The sequence below is a fragment of the Canis aureus genome, chromosome 16 (assembly GCF_053574225.1).
Source record: "Canis aureus isolate CA01 chromosome 16, VMU_Caureus_v.1.0, whole genome shotgun sequence".
Taxonomy (NCBI): domain Eukaryota; kingdom Metazoa; phylum Chordata; class Mammalia; order Carnivora; family Canidae; genus Canis; species Canis aureus.
The window spans coordinates 12,270,778-12,289,767 of NC_135626.1; the positions used below are offsets into that span (position 1 = coordinate 12,270,778).

Below are 18,990 nucleotides of genomic sequence, written 5' to 3' on the forward strand. Positions count from 1 at the left end.
ACATGGTGCAGCCCTTATAATGGTACTATGGTTCTGGGCACTCAGGGCAGCCACTCAGACCTACGTTGGCCATTTATTTATTTACTTACTTACTTACTTATTTGTGTATTTATTTAATATTTTATTTATTTATTCATAAGAGACACAGAGACAGAGAAGAAACACAGGCAGAGGGAGAAGCAGGCTCCCTTTGGGGAGCCCGATGTGGGCCTCAATCCCAAGACCCCAGGGTTACAACCTGAGCCAAAGACAGACGCTGAACCACTGAGCCCCCCAGGTGCCCCTATAAATAAAATCTTCATAACACCACATGTTCTTTAACAACAAAACTGGTATCATTCCACGTGTACTGTTTTGCAATTTGCTTTCGTCATTGTAGTGGGTTGGCCGGTGTCCCCACACCTTGATCACGTCCCCTGGAACTTAGGAGTGTGACCGAACCTATGACCCTTGCACAGATATCAAGGGTCCCGAGGTGAGCTCACCCTGGATTACCTGGATGGGCCCCACATCCCAGCTGGTGCCCTTATAAGAGGAGGTAGCAGTGAGGAGTGGCTGGGTCAGCTGTGTGGGGGCCTCTGACAAGTGCACATGGCCCCAAGCTTGGGGACCCCAGTAGCCCCCAGGCTGCTCCAGCCTCCATTCCACTGTCAGCGCCCCCAGCCACTGGTCTGTGCATGTCCCGGTGACCCTAGGCTCTCAGGGCTGTAGCTCTGAGTCCAGATTGGAGGCTCCACAGGGCCCCGCCTCCTAGCTCAGACCCCCCCCCCCGCCCCCCACTGCACACCCGGCTGTAATGCAGGCATTTCATACCTGGTCCAGCCTGTTGCCTCTGGGCCTCTGCACACTCTGTTCCTCTGCCTGGAACCCCACTCCTCCCCGGCCACACCCCTGCCCCGTCCCTCATCATCCCAGAACGCCTGCCTGCAGGGAACACATGTCCCCTGACCTCGGTGCAAGGCTACTGGGGCCTGGGGTAGGGGGATGGGCTATGGAAGTGCCATGTGCCCAGGGAGCCTATGTCTTTATTTCTCCATTTTCCCTGTGACTTGTTCCAGCACCCTGGAGTTTAGTGGGACGTGTGTCTATCCAGATGAAGACTACATTTCCAGGCTTTTCTGTGGCAAGCATTGTCACGTGACTAAGCTTACAGGGACTAGAACAGAAACAGTATGTATTTCCGGGTCCTTAAAGGGGGAGGCATGCTTGTCATGTCTTCACTCCTCCTCTTTGCTGGAGCGTGGAGGTGATGGCTGGCACTAGGGCAGCCATTTTCGACTGCAAGACAGAAACCACGTTTTGAGGATGGCAGCACAATAAGGGCAGCAGGAATGTAAGTTCCCAGACAGCATAGGTTCCCAGCCTTTGCTTGCTTAGCCTAGAGTGCTACATGAGAGATAAATACCTTTTTCTCCTGATTAAGCCACTTTTCTTATATTGGGGTCCCTATATTTTCACTAATTCTTGGGCTATTTCCAATGATGCAGCTGTTTGGTCTGTGTAGTGATTGGATAGTGTCCCCTCCCCCCCAAACACTCCACAGATTTACATCCACCTGGAAACTCAGAACGCGACCTCTTTGGAAATAGGCTCTTTGAAGGTGAGGACACAAAGACAGAGAGAGGACAGGCAGGGGACAGCCAGCCTATGGCAGTGAAAGCTGAAACGGTGGGGACACAGCCACAAGCCAAGGGACACCAAGGATGGCTGGCAACGCTTGCAGCTGGGAGAGGCGGGGCCTGTCCCCTGGAACCCTTGGAGGGAGGGCCACCCTGTTGACACGTAGCCTGTGGACTCTGCTCTCCAGGATGGCTGCGGAATCAGTGCCTGTTACCTACAGCGATTCAGGCCGTGGTGTTGGGTCACGGAGCCCTAGGAAGCCAGTACAGCTACTTGCAGGGTTACAGGCTACAGGCTCCCCTCTTGGGGGCTGGGCACTGTTGGAATAAGTGACGGCGGCTGGCGGTCACCAGGCCACTTGCAGACACTCAGGGCGGTGGGCGCCTGCTCCCTGACCACGCCGAGCCGCTGTACCACCCAGCCACCGTTGTACCCAGCATCCCATATGGCACCATGCATGGTGACAGCCTGCATAACAGATGGGGGGCAACATGCCAGACTTTGTACACCTGAGGTGGAGGTGGTCACAACACCCCAAATGGGACTCCTGCCCGGGGTGGGGCGGGGGACACAGCCCCAGGCAGCAACCCCCAGCTCCTGGCAAACTGATGCCCTCAGACATCAATGCTGTCTCAGGGCTGTGGGGTGTGCCTCCTACCTTGCCACTGGGCTGCTTTCCCAAGCACCCCCACCCCTGCTGACCGGCCACCACCCCCCCGGGGCCCCCAAAACACAGTGGGTCTCTGGTTTCTCCTGTGATCTGATAATGGTGCTCCTTGCGCGTCACTGAAAACAGCCATGTGGGCTGCTGCTCAGGTGTCGGGGGCCCTCCAGTGTCCTGCAGCCTGGCACCTACTGCTGCTGAGCTGGGTGCAGCCTCCCCCAGGGTGCACTCTTCCAGGTTTCTGGTCCCACCCCTGCACTCTCTCCCTGGCCTGGGTACGACGGCTGCCCCCCGGCAAGCACTCCTTGTTCAACCACCTCCCTAGTCATGACCAGGGTGAAAGGGTTGGGGAGCATCCAGGTCCTGTTGGGATATCCAGGCTTCTACCCTGACCCTCCTGAGCAGGACGCTTCTTTCCTCTCAGGGCACGCTTTGGCTAGCCCGGGTGCCCCAAAAGGCCCTACGGGGCATACACTTAATTCTGGTCCAGCCACCTGGGCTCCCCCATGTGACTGTCATGGGCCTAGGTTCGAGGGTAATGACCACTTGGTTGAGGACACTGAGGGGCTGAGGGTGAGCCACATGGTCTCAAGTGTAGGGTATAGTGGGTCTCAGTTTTATAAAATGCTTGGGTCCTTTATTGTACCTGATCTGTGTCAGTCAGTGCCCTGTCAGGTGACAGAGACTGCGTGGCAATGCGCACAGTAGAGTTTACACGACAGAGGCATGGCCTAAAGAGCAAACCCCCACGAGGGCTGAGCCAGAGCCCCCTGGCCCCAGGCTGGGCCGCAGTGGCGGAGAGGTCACCGTGGTGCCTGCAGAATCGCTGGGAATCTGCCCAGTGGGACTTCCTGAAAACCAGTGTCCAGGCTGCTGGGGGAAGGCTGCTTGAAGCGTGGTGACCCGCAGGAAGCACTGATAGCATCACACAGGAGTTCACCTTTCAACAAATTTGCCAGAGTAACTAGACATCCATGTGCAAAAAGCCCACCAAAGAAAAATCCCTAAACACAAAACCAAAACCCGAAATGCCACCTTGCCCTGCATCCCGCACGGTTTAGAAAAGTTACCTTCGACCAGAATCATGGGCTTGCGTGCAAAACCCAAGACAGTAGCCCGCCCCTCACCCACATGGGACCTGTTCTAAGACCCCCAGAGGCCACCCGAAACCACAGACAGTGTTGACCCCATATAGGCTGTGTTTTCTCCATGACATGCATGCCTGTGACCCAGCTCATAAACTAGGCGGACAACAGCAGTGACAATAATGTAATAAAAAGGGCAGCCCCGGTGGTGCAGCAGTTTAGTGCCGCCTGCATCCCAGGGCGTGATCCTGGAGACCTGGGATCGAGTCCCACGTCAGGCTCCTGCATGGAGCCTGCTTCTCCCTCCTCCTGTGTCTCTGCCTCTCTCTCTCTGTCTGTCTATCACAAATAAATAAATACATCTTTTAAAAAAATAATGTAATAAAAATAGATTGCCGGTAATGGCATGCTGCACCAAAGTTACATGGCTGTGGTCTTGCTCTCCTGCTGTCACGCCGCCCTGTGCTCACCCCCGTGGGACACCATGAGAGGTGAGGTGCCCGCTGGACGAGAGGCAGGAGGCAGGGGTGCAGGCGAGGAGTGCTGCGGGCGCTGCTGCTGGCCTGAGCATCCGGCAGGAGGAAGGCCATCTCCTTCCAGGACCACGGCCATGGTGGCGAGTGAGACCACAGGGACACGGGGACACTGCTGTACCAAAGTCTCTAGAGGGAAACACCCAAGATGTTTGTGCAGCTGGGCTCCACAGATTTCTCCGATGCCACTGGTGAGAAACACACAAACCACAACAGGAAAAAGTGGGTCATGGGCTTGGTCAACATTAGGAGCTTGTGCTCTTTGAAGGAGACACTCCTGGCGAATCACCTGTTTGATAAGGTAGCGGCTTCCAGAAGACACAGAGAACTCCCCACAGTGAATACGAGGACACAAACATTAGCGAAGAGAAGATGGGAAAAAATATTAAATGGTCTTAGCAAAGAAGATAAATGTGTTTTAACATCGTCAGTGGATAGGGAAATGCACGCCGCGGCACCGCCACAGCTCACAGCGACATCGGCAGGTGACACCAGCTCACGGGTCAGCGAGCCGCCCGGCGCGTCCGAGTGGAGGGAAAACCCACCCTCACACAAATCCCCTGCGAAAGCTCAGGGCCGCCGCGCCCCCCGCCGCCCCACGGCCGCCTGCGAACGCGCACGGGGCGGCGCGCGGCTCCACCGGGACCAGGTACGGGATTTCCGGCCTCCGCCGGTCAAGGGCCGGACCCCGAGGCGCCCCTGCTGCCTTGGTTCCCGGCACGCGGGGCAACGACCAGCGCGGGGGCTGCAGGGCTCCACGCGGGAGGGCGCGGAGGGAGCGGCGGCTGCAGGGCCACGCAGCGACAAATGTGCGCCCCCCGCGTTCCGGGAAACAGGGGCGAGACCCGCCGCTCCTCGGCCTGGGACCCACACGTGGACCCCCGCTCCTGCTCCCCCTGCCGTGGGGCTCGGGCTGGGCGTCCGCGAGGAGGGCCCCGCAGCCGAAGCCCCCCGCTCCCAAGGCCGCCCCTCCCCCACGCCCGCCGCGCTGCCTCCGCCCCTCCCCTCCTCCTCCCGGAGCCCCTCCCCTCCTCCTCCCCGGGGCCCTCCGCCGCTCCCCTCCCCCGCCCCCCGCCTCCCTCCCGGTGCCCCTCCCCTCCCCCGCCCCTGCCCCTCTCCTGCGCCCCCGCCCCCGCCCGGGCCGGCCGGCAGAGTGCGCCCTCGCGTGGTCGTGGACGTGGACGTGGACGTGGTCGTGGTCGTGGTCGTGGACGCGGGCGCGGGCGCGGGCGCGCGGGGAGGCGGCGGCGGAGGGCAGCCGTTGCGGGCCGGCCCGCGGGGCTGGGGCTGAGGCCGAGCCGAGCCGGGCCCGCGCACGCCGGGGCCCACCATGCGGCGGCTGCGGCGCCTGGCGCACCTGGTGCTCTTCTGTCCCTTCTCCAAGGGCCTGCAGGTAGGCGTCCGTCCCCGGGGTCTGCCGCGGGTCGCGGGGCTCCTACGCGCTGCGCTGCGGGGCCCGGGGCGGCTGCGGGGCTGCGAGGGCTGGGAGCGGCGCCGATGGGCGGGCGGAGGGGCGGCGGATGCTGCGGGGGCCGCCCTCCCCCGGGCTGGACCCTCCCGCAGGCCCGGAAACCACGCCGTGGCCATCAGTCTCCTCTTTCCTCACTTGAAAGAGGGAAGGTTTGTGTTTGTGTTATGGAAAACTTGGGCCACCTAGAAACGCTCTCCGGAGGACATAACGTCCCCCCTGGGTCATCTCCCAGCCAGCCCGAGTCCAGGGGTGTGCCCTGACCCCACCCTGACCTTGGACATGTCCCTGTCCAGCCTGGGGCCCGCTGTCTGCCCCGGGAGACCCCGCTGAGAAGCCTGTCACTTCTGCTTTGGGTGCTCCTAGGCAGGCCCACCCTGTGACCGAGATGCCCACACCTGGCCTCCCCAGGCTGTCTCAGGGCCCAGCCAATAGGGTCCCTGGAAGGGTGATGGTGCCCTTGGGTGCCAGCGGCCTGAATGTCCTCAGCTCCCCTGTGCGGAAAAACCTCAGAGCCAGGAAACATTGGGGTTTGGTGTGGGACACCCTCCTTGACCACCTAGGACCTCGGGGTACATCCTGGTCTTGGCCCAGCCCTTGACCATGTGGGAGCTGAGGTGTCCAAAGGCCCACCCCTAGGCCAGGAAGTCGGGTGTGTACCGCCCCCTCCAGGGGCCTTGACCACGTTGCTGCAGGGATGGGGGGAGGGGGGAGAGCTTGAGCTTGACCTAGGACCCAGGATGCCCTGGTTCCCTGTGCCCTGCGGAGGCCCCACCCACTTGCTGTTGTCAGGTCCCATTCAGAGCCTCAGTTTCCCTCCTGGGCTGGAGGTGAGGTTGGTGCCATCGTGCTGGCCCGAGGCTAATGTGGCTATGACTGACCTGGTCAGTGGCTACATCAGGAACCAGGGCCAGGTGGGCCTGGGGAGCAGTTGCATGGGACGCTCCGCACTGAGGACGAGGGACTCCCGGGCTCCCTCACTGGGGGAGCCAGGCCCCCCGGGGGGTGGGGGGGAGGCAGGCAGGGGCTGCTCTTGGAGGAAGTAGGTATCTAAGATCAGGATGTTGGGTCAGTGGGAGCCTGCCAATGGGGACTGTGTCCTGGGAGAGCCTCAGGGGGTCTGGCTGGGGTGTGGCTAGTGTGTGGGAGGGCCCACTGCCACTTTGTGAGCCCCCATCCAGCGCTGCTCCAGCCTGCCCTCCTCTTGGCTGGGAGCCCCCAACCCCCTGGGGCCAGTCTCAGGGGCCCCTCAGGGCCAAAAGCCACACACACACACACCGGCCGCCACCTTGCAGAGCATTGTTCTGCCCACTGGAAGTCTTCTGACCTTGTCCTGCCGAAACAACACCCCTAGCTCCCCAGCCCCCCACCCACTGTTTCTCTGCTTTCCTGTTTTTCATTTTGAACAAATCTGACGGAAGCAGATGTGGTGGCCGGGACAAGTGGGCCCTAGGCCCAGCCTCTTGGCCTGCACAGGGCACCCCAGCCTACTGCTCCTTGGCCACTGAGGCTCCAAGCATGCCCTGTGGCTCTTGGGGTCCTCCTGCCGCAGCCCCCCCAGGAGGGCCGCAGTGCGAATGGGTGCCATGGAAGCAGGAGGTGAGGCCCCTGCCTCTCCTGAAGGAACGTGAAAATGGCCATAGCCCCCGTGCTGGGCCCAGGGGCCCCTACCTACCCCGTGTTCACCAGAGAGCTGGTGGCCCCATCTCTCAGAGCCAGCCAGGACCCAGAACTAGCAGGCCCAGCACTGTGGCCCAGTGGGGCACATAGGAGTTGGCCGGGTAGCTGGGGCACATAGCACCCCCCCATGCGGGTAGGGGCCTCCTGCTTTCTGGCGCTGGGGTCCAGCCACCTTGACCAGAACACTGGTGACCCTGTGCCCTCAGCTGGCTGCTCCTGGACAGCAGTCCCGGTGGCCTGTGGTTTGCCTGTAGCTTGGGGGCAGGGTGGGAAGGGAGAGGGTGCCCCTGGAACCCGGGTTTGGGAGCTGGGTGGGAGGCCACACCCTCAGTGCACCTGCTGCAGGTGGGTCTGGGCCCCTGGCCCCTGTGACTCTGCTCATCTGCTGGGGAACCTGGTGGAGGGCTGAGCCCGCAGAGACGCTGTCCCAGCCCACCGCAGACATGGGGGCAGTGCTCTGGCAGTGGGGCTGGGGCTTGTCTCATTTATTCTTTGTTGCGGGAAAATACACATAACTTAAAATTTACTGTCTCAGGGGCGTCAGCGCACTCACACTGTCATGCATCTGTTCCCTCTGTCCCTGTTCTATTTCCCAGACTGGACTCTGTCCCTGTGACACACACACCCCCCACCCCTGTGTCTGTGAGTCTGACTCCTCAGGAGCCTCCTGGGAGCGAGTCCTTCAGGGCTGGTCCCCCTGCACCAGGTTCACCTTCCTCGGCACTGTGTCCCCCAGGTCCATCCGCATTGTGGCAGGTGCCGGGATTTCTTCCTATTAAACAGTGAATGATTTTCCGTGCTGTGGATGGACCCTGTTCACCTGCCAGTGGTCCCTTGGGTTGGCCCTTCTTTGGCTCTGGGGACAATGCCCATGGGGGTACAGTCCTGTATGGGCAGCAGGGCTGCTGAGGCCTGCCCTCCACACCAGCGGCCTCCATGCCTCTACCTGGGTCCCCGACGCTGGCCCCGCATCAGCCAGGACTCCCCACCCATCAGAGGACAGCGTGCACGGGGTGGTGGGAGGTGGTGGTGATGTTCCAGCTTGACCTTGTGCAGAGGTTAAAGGTCATCATGAAATGAGAGCAAGATGGGAGAAAAATCTCTGAAAAATACTTTTACTCATCGAAATAGAGTTGCCAATTCTGTGTCCTCCTTCCTTTTGAGGTTTATTTTTGCCTGCGCTGAGATGTAAGTCTGGGAGGACCAGGCATCTGCCCCCACCCCAGAGTGGGCGCATGGAGGGTGGAGGGTGATGGAGTGGAGCAGGGTGTTGGCCCTGGGAGAGGAAGGCTGGGAAGGCTGGGGGACCCACGCACCCCGGGTTTGGTGCATCCTCACAGGCCTCTCTCCTGCAGGGCCGGCTCCCGGGCCTCAGGGTCAAGTACGTCTTCCTGGTCTGGCTGGGCATCTTCGTGGGCAGCTGGATGGTGTATGTGCACTACTCATCCTACGCGGAGCTCTGCCGTGGGCGTGTGTGTCAGGTGGTCATCGTAAGTGTCGCCGGGGGCCGGCCTTGGGCTGACGCGGAGCAGTGAGCCCCGGGCCTCCTTCCCACCTAGTGCTGGCCACTCCGAGGTGGCCCTGGATCCTCAGAGGCGCCAGCATGGTGGACTTTTGAGATGGACCTGATGGCACTGGGTGTAGGAGAGGCTAGGGAGTGGCAGGGAGGCAGGGGGACAGTGGGGAGGCCGCTGTGGGTGGGAAGGAGGGTGTGAGCTGGTGGCTGGAATGTTCCAAGATGCCTGGGGGGAGGACTTTTAGCAGGGAGACCGTTAGTGGCCTTGAGCGCCCCTCCCAGAGTTAAGGATCGGATGCAGTGCCAGAGTCCCAGCCTGTGGCCTCAGAGCAGGCCACTCGTGAGTGCATGCAAGTCCATGGGTGTGCATGTGGGGGAGTGGGTGCGATGAGCCCAAGTGCTCATACACGTGAAGGCACATGGGCTCACGTTTGCACCCCTGGTGGTCACACTGACTCAGGCTGAGGGGACAGGACCACAGTGGCCCTGGGGGCCCCAGCAAGCCCCAGACTCCTCTGACCCAGCTCTGCGCCCTGCCTGGCCTCCCGGCGATCTGAGGGCCTAGGCTCTGCTGCCCCAGGACAGGCCTAGAGGGCCTGCAGGAGCCACCCTCTCCATGTCACCGCAGCCTGGAGCTGCTCCCCGCCGTAAACTGAAGGGGGCCCCATGTCCCAGCTTGGCAGGCCTGCTCTGGCCAAGTTTGGTGGGGTTAGAGTGGGGGCCTGGGACCCCCGTGACAGGATTTGCAAGAGGCCGAGAGGGGTCTAGTCCCGACTGTTGGCTGCATACCTCCCCGGGGCCCAGTTAGCACCCAGTGCCCAGATGCAGGACCCACACTGGGGGAGAGGCCTCTCTGCCTCCCCCATGATGGTGGCCTCCAGGGGCCAGGCCTGAGCTGGGCACTGGAACTCAGCTCTGCCCTCAATGTCCTGGGGTCTGGGGGTTGTGTAGGGCAGACGGGGGCATCTGGCAGGGGAGGCCCTGCTGTGTGGACTGCTCAGGGTGAGGGTGGTGCTGGGGCAGCCAAGGGCCCTGAGAGGTGGGGGAGGGTTGTAGTGAGCTCTGGGGCTGGGGTGCACTGCAGGCGTGAGGGCGGCACCTGGGGGGGTGGCGGGGCGCTTAGGGATGCAGGGAACAGCCGCTGGAGGCTCAGCAGGGGATTCTGAGACCCACGAAACTTGGCTAAGCCTGTCTCCCTGGGTTGCCCCTGGGCTGTGGGGGCACCCTCCCCTTTCCTGAGGAGATCTGCCTGCCTCGTGGGGGTTCCACAGCGTGTCCAAAAGCAACCAGGGTCATGGGGCAGGTTCTTGCGGGCTCTGAGGCTTTGGCAGGTATGCAGCCTCCTGTAGATGGGGAACAGGCTGGGAGGCAGGGCCCTGTGCCCCCAGCCTGATGGGCTGGAAGTGCCCTGAGGTCACGGGGCAGTCTGCCCCCTCAGCCCCCAGGGAGCCTCTCCCCAGCCTGGAGGTCAGTGTGGCCAGGAGGCTCCTTCCCTGGCCCTGGGGGGGAGGGTTGCTGGGCACAAGCGTTTTCCTGGCTGCCCACCCAGAAGGCCCTGTGCTGCTGGGGCCCAGAGCCCACTGCTGGCAGGGGGATGATTTTTCCGTGTTTCCTTTACCATCTGGGTGAGCAGCCAGCGATTGCACGACACCACAGCTGACGCCTCCTTCTCAGGCCTCTGGTTCTGTCCCAGGCCTGCCCTCCATCCTCCCCACACTGCGGTGGCGCCCTGCTCTGCCTCCTCCTGTCCTCCTCGTCCTCCCCACTCCTCCCTGTGCTCTCTTCCCTCTCCTTCCTCCCAGCCAGGCTCTGTGAGGGCCGGATTCCATGGCAACGGTGATGCACTTCCAGGAATGCACCCCACCAGCTCCAAGCTGCAGATGCTGGACTCCCATCCCCCCGGGGTGCCCCCACCTTCCTGCTTGGGTCAGCCCAGACCTGCAGGGCAGCCACAGCGGAGCCCAGCCTGGTTCTGGCTGCAAGCAGCTCCCACTCACAGGGCATCTAGCTAATGAGGTGGCCTGGGGGGCGGGCGGGCGGGCGGGCGGCTTGCGTGAGGGACAGCCCCAGGCCCAGAACCTGGGGGTGGGGGGAGCCCCACCACAGACCCTGCTAGTAGCCCCCTCCCATCACCCTGGGGCAGGGGCAGGGCCCCATCATGTCCAGCTCTGCTGCTCCCACTTCCTGCCACAGGGGAGAGCCCACCTTGAGGGATGGTGGGGATGGGTGGTAAGAGTGGCTGTGACTCTGCGAGGGGCTGGCAAACAAAGCCTCCTGCCAGTGGGGTGAGGTGCCCAGGCCCTCCGCGTGGCTCAGGTGTGGCCACAGAGAGCTGAGCCAAGTGGAGCAGCTGAAGAACCAGGGGCAACTGACATGTGTGATGGGGTCACAACTTGCCCCGCACCCCAGAGGACTCAGAGCCAGCCAGGGGAGGGGCCCCTCCTCCTCAGGCCACGTCCTGGTGTCTTCCTCCCATCTCCAGTGTGACCAGTACCACAAGGGCATCATCTCTGGCTCCATCTGCCAGGACCTGTGCAACCTGCACAAGGTGGAGTGGAGGACGTGCCTGTCGTCTGTCCCGGGCCAGCAGGTAAGCCCAGCAGGCTCTGGCCGGGCTCAGCCCCGGGGCCCTGCTGGGAGGCCCTCCTGCCCTTTGCCTGGGGGCCCGGGGCTCAGACACAAGGTGCAGCGGGAGGGGACGTCTGCTCGGAGGACCCCTGTGGCCCCATCCAGGTGTACAGCGGGCTGTGGCAGGGCAAGGAGGTGACCATTAAGTGTGGCATCGAGGAGGGCCTGGACCCCAAGGCCAGGTCAGACCCGGTCCCCCGGCAGGAGCTGGTGCTGTTCGACAAGCCCACTCGGGGCACCTCGATTAAGGAGTTCCGAGAGATGACCCTCAGCTTCCTCAAGGTCAGTGGGCTCCTGGGGGCCGTGTGGAGTTCAGGGCAGGGGGAGTCAGAGCCCCCAGCCAGGCATGTGGCTGGACCCCAGCTCCGGGCAGACCCTTGCTCAGGGGAGCACCTATTGGGTACAGAGGGCCCCCCTCCGCCCAGGGGGCATCTGTGTGGGGAGAGCCAGGAGCTATGTGTGCACAGGAGGCTGGGATTGGCGGGAGCACCTTCACCTCTGTGCTCCCCAGCTCCAAATCTCAGTGCAGATGCCGGGACCCAGAGCCCCGGGAGCAGCTCCTGGAGAAGTGAGGGGGCACCAGTGGTCAGCAAGGGCTTCCAGGGGACGGCAAGGGTAGCTTTGCACAGCCCTGAGAAGTCCCCTCCCTCTGTGTACTGGAGGTGGGCTCTCCCCAGCTGGCAGATGTGCTGGGAATCATGGGTGCCCCCCCCCCCCCTTCAGTGATCATCCCAGGGTCTGAGCCAGCTCCGTCAGGGAGGGCGTCCTGCTACCTTAGAGACCTGCCACCAGGTCAAGCCTGCTGGCCCTCATTCGGGCTCCTTTTGTTCTCAATGCTAGGCGACCCTGGGAGACCTGCCGTCCCTGCCTGCACTGGTCGGCCAGGTGCTGCTCATGGCCGACTTCAACAAGGACAGCCGTGTGTCCCTGGCCGAGGCCAAGTCGGTGTGGGCCCTGCTGCAGCGGAACGAGTTCCTGCTACTACTGTCCCTCCAGGAGGAGCACGCATCCAGGCTGCTGGGTTCCTGTGGGGACCTCTATGTCACCGAGGGGGTACCACATGGCTCCTGGCATGGGGCCGCCCTGCCGCCCCTGCTGCACACGCTGCTGCCACCTGCCCTGCACTCAGCCCTGCAGCGGTGGCTGGGGCCCGCGTGGCCATGGAGGGCCAAAGTCGCCATCGGCCTGCTGGAGTTCGTGGAGGAGCTCTTCCACGGCGCCTATGGGACCTTCTACATGTGCGAGACCACACTGGCCAACGTGGGCTATACGGCCCAGTATGACTTCAGGATGGCTGACCTGCAGCAGGTGGCCCCCGAGGCGGCCGTGCGCCGCTTCCTGCAGGGCCGCCGCTGTGAGCACAGCAGGGACTGCACTTACGGCCGGGACTGCCGGGCCCCCTGCGACAAGCTCATGAGACAGTGCAAGGACGACCTCATCCAGCCCAACCTGGCCAAGGTTTGTGAGCTGCTGCGGGACTACCTGCTACCCGGCGCCCCTGCCGACCTGCGCCAGGAGCTGGGCAAGCAGCTGCGCACCTGCACCACGCTCAGCGGGCTGGCCAGCCAGGTGGAGGCGCACCACTCTCTGGTGCTGAGCCACCTGAAGACCTTGCTCTGGAAAGAGATCTCCAACACCAAGTACTCCTGATGGACGAGGACCCCCACCCCTGGGGCCGCCTGCTCCAACCCCAAGTACTCCTGATGGATGAGGACCCACACCCTGCTCCTCCCCATCCCAGTGGGCCACCTGCTCCAACCTCAAGTACTCCTGATGGACAAGCGCCCCCATCCTGCTCCTCTCCCTCCCAGGGGGCTGCCTGGGCCCTGGAGAGCCACCCTTGCTCTTGGTGCCCCCGTCTTCACTCTGCCTTTCAGCCAAGGACAGGAACACAGGAGCTGGAGGCCTGGCCTGCTCCAGCATCCCCTGATGCAGTTCCTGTGACCCTCCTGCAACAAGCCAGGGAAGCCCTGTGTAGTCCCCCCTCACCCTCGTTCCCCAGCTTCAGATGCCAAGAACCCTGACAGAGGGCCTGCAGAGCTGGACCAGGAGAGGCTAGAAGGGGATAGGGGGCAGGAGGGAGCACGTGGAGCCTGACCAAAGGGCTGGCTGAAGGGCTCCCCCTGGGCTTTGTTACTTTGAAGAACCTGACATGTAAATAAACAGCTGTTCTGAGGCTGGAGTTCTCTCATGCCACGTTGGGGCCCTGGCTTGACACCCACCATCCATGGCCTACGGGGCTCAAACGTGGGAGCTGCCCTCGCCCAAGCTGGATGGAATGCAGCACAGTCCTTTGGGTCAGTTCACTGGAGAAGCGTCAGCAGGCATCCCTTACGGTCTCTCCTAGAGCCCCATTCTCGGGGGCGGGAGGGGAGTGATGGGATGCCAGACACTGAAATGTCCCACTCCTGCTGAACACCAGCCCCCATGCCTGGTAGTGGCAGGGTTCACGAGGAAGGTAGCAGATGGAGGCAGCTGTAGGTGAATTAAGACCCAGGTGTCCTGGTAACAAGAGGCGGGGCCAGCTCACTCTTTACAGAACCCCCTCCTGCAGGCCAGCTGCACACAACACAGCCTCAGCATGAGCAGACTTCAGGGAAAGACTAGATGGAAACCCCATTATCCAGGAAAGAGTCAAGCATTTGCCCTCCCCCTGCACCAGGTGAAGCTGCAGGAGCCCGATGCCCTTTTCCTTGGCAGGTGCCCTGCATTGAGGATGTGCAGGCTGTGACCTGCTGGGTGAAGGGGGCACAAGGCACCCCCATGGGGTCAACAGGTGGCTCCCTCTGCTTCCATTCTGCAAAGTGGAAACCCTGGAATCGTTTTGATGAAAGGTAAGGTTTCTAAACCTCCACAAAGTAGTCACAGGTCTTATTACTTCTCCATCCCAGATCTGGGGAGGCTCGGGGACCTGGGGGAAGAGCAGTGTCCCCATCCTGGGCCATGGGGGGAGGGGGGAGCAGAGGCCACTGATTTTTGCAGGCTTAACTCAAAGTGGTTCTTTAAAAACGCCTGGGAAAGGCAACATGGGAACCTGGAGCAGACACTCTCTGCATGTACTTCCCTGAATGTCATGGACTTGGGACCAGAGGGGCTTTCCTACCTGCATCCACAGGTGCATGCATGGACATGCACACACATGGTGTCCTGTTTGGGCCTCAGCTAATCAGTGTAAGGAAAAGCCAAGTTAAGACAATTTTTTTATTTTTTTTATTTTTATTTATTTATGATAGTCACACAGAGAGAGAGAGAGAGAGGCAGAGACACAGGCAGAGGAAGAAGCAGGATCCATGCACCAGGAGCCCGACGTGGGATTTGATCCCGGGTCTCCAGGATCGCGCCCTGGGCCAAAGGCAGGCGCCAAACCGCTGCACCACCCAGGGATCCCAAGTTAAGACAATTTATTCAAGACCAAGTTTTCAAGTTTTGCCGAGAGAAACACTTTTATTGAAAAAATCATTCGACCCTTCAGCTTACCTTAAAACTCATCCTACATACATCTTTTTCCCCAACTAGATTTTTCTTCCTTGTGGGGTAGGGGAGGAATAATCCAAATATAGCACAAAAAAGTTTAGAATTGTGGCTCCTGGGACGCCTGGGTGGCTCATTGGTTGGGCATCTGCCTTCGGCCTAGGGCGTGATCCTGGAGTCCTGGGATCGAGTCCCGCATTGGGCTCTGCATGGAGCCTGCTTCTCCCTTTGCCTATGTCTCTGCTTCTGTGTCTCTCTGTGCCTCTCATTAATAAATAAAATCATAAAAAAAAAAAAAAAAGGAATTGGGGCTCCTGGGTGGCTCAGTCGGTGGAGCGTCCAACTCTTGGTTTTAGCTCGGGTCTTGTTGTCAGGGTCATGGATCAAGCCCTGTGTCAGGCTCCCCACAGGCTGTGGACTCTGCTTCAGATGCTCCCTCCCTCTGTCCCCCAGCCCCACCCAGCTTGTGCTCTGCTTGTGAAGATCTTACTTCCCCCTTGAACACAATGGCTGGATTAAGAACCAAGACCCTGCAGGGAAGATCCTCCTCATCCTCAGCCCCCGACACAAGGTGCACACAGGACACATGAAGGCCTGGCACCTCCAAGCTGGGGTGTGCCCTGTCCCTGAGGCAACTGAGAGCAGAGCCAGGGCCACACTGGCCACTGGGGGGTGCCTCTGCAAATCATCACTGCATCAGAAGCAAAGGCACAGACGCCCCATTTGTCTGGACCCCTTCCCTAAGCCTTAGCCTGCTTGGATTTCCTGGAGTCCGAACAGTCTCTACTAAGCCCTTCTCTTAAGGGTTCCTGTTGCGTGGGCCCCAACAGAGCCATCTCATGGGGGCAAACTTCAGCTGAGCACACTCAACTGCTTTTCAACGCTTTGCAAAAATGCCTTAAAAAAAAAAAAAAAAGCAACACATATTACTCTTATTCACCTGAAATCAGTGGGTCTCTCAGCCCCAGTCTTGTGTACTCATCCCGGTGTTGGGCTCTCCACCTGCAAGGAGGCAGGACAGCCCTAGTCATATCCCTCCACTCACCAGCGTCCTGGTTTGGACCATGGCTTACTGGGCTCCACACAGGCCTGACCTTTACAAAGCCAGGTGCGGCCCTCTGGCCTCCCTCCCATCCCCAGCCTGACGAGACATCCTCTCCTCTCAAAGGGTCCTTAAAGCAGGGGTCTGGAGGCACAGGGAGGGACAACAGGCCACTCATAGCAGCTCTCAGCCAGGGATGCACAACACACTTGCCCAAGGACTTCCAGAAAGCCCTCTGCAGACAGACCTACAGAGGGACTGTTTTCAGGAAAGAGACCTCCTCCGGTCAATCCCACTGTGCCAAAAGCTCATATACATGCATGGTGCACTCAATTCCCATAAAGGGTCTCTTTACAGACAAATCAGAAAAAGCGTTTGGTGCCAGGCTCCACATTCCCAGGCAGAAGCCCAGGGTAGGTGTGCCTGCCGAGCGCACGTAGTAGCAACCGCGTCCACGGCAGCTGAGGCATGTTTGGCTACAAACCATTCTTAGTGCCCACTGTTCTGAGCACTGAGCGTAGAAATAGCCACTTCCTCTTTGCCCTGACATCCCAGGTGCAGCAAAGCAGCTGTATCTGTGGTGCTAGTAGGTCCAGCACCTGCAGGGCAGCCAGTCCCTCCCACCTTCCCACCTGGCTAGGCCCAGGAATATGGCCTCCCCCCAGGGGGAGCTAGCCTCATTTCTCCTCTTACCTTCTTCTGGATGGTGCTGGTCATTTATTCTGGCCCCCTTCACAGGCTAGCTATCACCTTCCTTCCTGTAACAGTAATAAAAATGCTTAGGCCCAAATCAGAGTAGAATACAAGCTGGCTGTCATTGTTAACCCAACCAGGGGCCAGTAAACCACCTCTGCAGGATTCTGAAGAACCTGACCGGCTGGCCAGGCAGGTGGCAGAAGTTAACTATGAATAGCGTCCTTTACCTTTTCTGCCATCACCTTGCAGAGCCCTGGCAGACAGCCCAAGGTGGAGGTCATGGACCTGGACAGCCAGCGCTGGCACCCGGAAGTAGCTTAGTGGCTGATGCACCTGGGATGGCTTTTCTTAGGGACTCCCACACCCTCTCAACCTGAGCTTCTTTAATCTGAATTAATTTGAACTTTACTGGATTGTTAGGTTGTGGTGTTCACTTAACCCCAAGAAGAAAATATCAGGCGCCATCGTTTGTTTCATCCACTGTGACAAATATGTATAACTGAGATGTTCGGCAAGTCAGACCACCTGCACTCTGAGGGACCCACGTCCCCATCGGGGGCTACCCAAGAACTAGGCCAATCCAAGGGCTTTTACACGGTGGCCTGAGGCTGCCAGCAAACAGGCACCACCAGATGCACTGTCAAGTGTCAGACTATTAATCATCCAGACGTTCACCAGCTGAACACTGGGCGTAGATAAGCCTCTCTTCTTTCTGCCACCCAATGACACAAATGTGACACAGATGCAGCCACACCTGCAACGCCTCTGGGGGCAGTGGAGACGAAGGACCACCTACCTACCCCATTGCAGGAGATGGCACAGAAAGCGCTGAAGTTGCAAACAACAGTTAGTTAGTTGTTGACACTAACCTGTCAACTCACCCGAGATCCCAGGACGCTCTTCCAGGCCGGGTTTCCAGCAGGAAAGCTCCCTAGAGGAAAAAAAGAAACGGACCCTTTTCAGAAACCCGACACGTGAGCAAAGGAGCTCTGCACCCACACGGCTCTGCTGCGTTTGCAACCCCAAGGCCCTGCCACCTGGGCCGTGTATTCCCAGAATACACCGGGCCGTTCAACTCCCACCGCCAACCCGGCTTGGCGCGCGCAACACCGGGGTCAGGGGCGCGGGTCCCGCCTGACGTGCCAGCCGCTGGGGCCGGTGCACACACTCCAGCCGGCAGCGCCCGCACCTCTGCGGCAGGCGGCGCGGCCAGGGAGGGACCCAGGCACCGCGGCACGCGGACGCCGCCCTACGTTTGGCCACAACGCACGAAATAACGACCGGGCCGCCTTTCCAAACAAAAGTACAGCAACTCCTCACCCCCGAGCGCGGACTCACGGAAAGCCGGGCCCTGCGCGCCAAACCTCGGCTAGCGAGCCGCTGCCTGAGGGGAGCCGGGCCCGCGCGCTCTCCAGCAGGCACCGCCGCCCCGCCGCCCGAGAAAGGGCGCACACCCACGCGTCGCGCCTTTTATAGCGCGTACGGCGGCCCGCGAGGGTCAGACGACACCGCCCCGAGCCCCCCGCTGCGGCGCCCTCTAGCGGGCCCTCCCGGCGTTGACGCGGCAGGCCCCGCAGGCCCTGCAGGCGGCGTCGGGGGCGGGAGCGAGGACCCCTCCCACGCCGGGGCAGCCCGGCCCCGCAGGCTGGGCTCCTCCTCCCCCAGGGCTGGACGCGGCAAAATGGAAATCGCAGTGACCCTACATCCGTGAGCGGCCGAACCGCCCGAGCCAGTCTACGCAAGGCACACCGAACAGCGCCAGGCACGCCAGCGCTCGACCCTGCCTCCAAGGTTCCCGCCCTGCACCCCACGAGCGTCCCTGAAGCGGGCGCCACCTCCTTACTCCTGGCAGCAGGGCGTCTGGCTATGGGATCTCCCGGTGCACCGCCCGAAGCCCCTCGGGAAGACCCCTGCAGGGTCTTGACCCTCACCCACCCAGGCCAGGTCTCCCGCTGACGGGAGGATCACCTTCACCGGCCAGCCCCTGGGGCAGGGTCTGGGAGGACCCGCCTGGATTCATTAGCCCCCTGCTGCTTCCCACCAGCTAACCGGTTACCTGCTCACCTGGGCAGGTGGGGGTGACGTCATGCATCCGCCTTATCTCGTAAGCTCCCGCTGCGGGGGGGCTTCCATGAAGAGCTCCACAGCATTCTCAGTGATGAGCATCTTCTGCCCTAGGGGCAAAGTGGGGCGTCCCGAGGTACACCCACACCTGCCTCCCTCTGCAGTCTAGCTGTTGGGGCTGAAGGCTCTGCTGCCTGTGACCTTTCCCTGCAGTACTGGGCAGTACTGGGCAGGTGGGCTGCTCTCCCCTTGCAGGTGCGCTGCACACTGGAGGAGCAATAGTAGTCTGGCTTCCCTGGGACAGGCCAGGCTGGTTTGAGGAAGGAAGGACACCCACCCCCATTTACCCAACAACTTGGAGGAAGCAAAATCCCAGAGGAAACAGCTAGACCTTTGCAGACATAATGCTGGGGGAAAAAAAAAAAGAGGAATGTCACACTCTGGTCTTCAAAGCAGCTGGCCACATGGTTGGACTAGGTAATGATGGCATGGACAGTGGGAGGCAGGTGCCCATTGCTCTTCT

The 18,990-nt window shown here is 60.9% G+C and overlaps 1 protein-coding gene, 2 long non-coding RNA genes and 2 other non-coding genes across 6 annotated transcripts; 1 reads left to right on the top strand and 4 right to left on the bottom strand.

Moving 5' to 3' along the window:
* Positions 1–2,899: 2,899 nt before the first annotated feature.
* LOC144285811 (uncharacterized) lies at positions 2,900–6,005 on the bottom strand. Its single transcript, XR_013354028.1, has 3 exons — positions 5,260–6,005; positions 3,840–4,090; positions 2,900–3,224 (listed from the first exon to the last, which is right to left on the bottom strand). It is a non-coding gene; the product is annotated as an uncharacterized LOC144285811 (long non-coding RNA).
* On the top strand, positions 5,137–12,916 carry DIPK1B (divergent protein kinase domain 1B). Its single transcript, XM_077851424.1, has 5 exons — positions 5,137–5,295; positions 8,406–8,540; positions 11,049–11,156; positions 11,300–11,476; positions 12,035–12,916. Exons 1-5 carry the CDS (start codon positions 5,233–5,235, stop codon positions 12,842–12,844), a joined length of 1,293 nt encoding a protein of 430 aa, XP_077707550.1. The 5' UTR covers positions 5,137–5,232; the 3' UTR covers positions 12,845–12,916.
* Positions 12,917–14,610: 1,694 nt separating this feature from the next.
* LOC144285810 (uncharacterized) lies at positions 14,611–17,853 on the bottom strand. 2 transcript variants are annotated; one of them, XR_013354027.1, is made up of 4 exons: positions 17,742–17,853; positions 17,273–17,334; positions 16,401–16,465; positions 14,611–15,667 (listed from the first exon to the last, which is right to left on the bottom strand). It is a non-coding gene; the product is annotated as an uncharacterized LOC144285810 (long non-coding RNA). The 2 variants fall into 2 exon arrangements; XR_013354026.1 differs by having other exon boundaries at positions 17,724–17,851.
* LOC144287324 (small nucleolar RNA SNORA43) lies at positions 16,174–16,309 on the bottom strand. The gene has a single exon (XR_013355160.1). It is a non-coding gene; the product is annotated as a small nucleolar RNA SNORA43 (small nucleolar RNA).
* On the bottom strand, positions 17,047–17,179 carry LOC144287331 (small nucleolar RNA SNORA17). Its single transcript, XR_013355169.1, has one exon. It is a non-coding gene; the product is annotated as a small nucleolar RNA SNORA17 (small nucleolar RNA).
* Positions 17,854–18,990: the final 1,137 nt, after the last annotated feature.

Excerpts from the sequence above, each read along its gene's own strand:
- DIPK1B (XM_077851424.1), top strand. The coding sequence starts at position 5,233 with ATGCGGCGGCTGCGGCGCCTGGCGCACCTGGTGCTCTTCTGTCCCTTC. Across the intron at positions 8,541-11,048 it reads GTGTGTGTCAGGTGGTCATC|TGTGACCAGTACCACAAGGG; the intron begins GTAAGTGTCGCC and ends TCCCATCTCCAG. Across the intron at positions 11,477-12,034 it reads TGACCCTCAGCTTCCTCAAG|GCGACCCTGGGAGACCTGCC; the intron begins GTCAGTGGGCTC and ends TCTCAATGCTAG.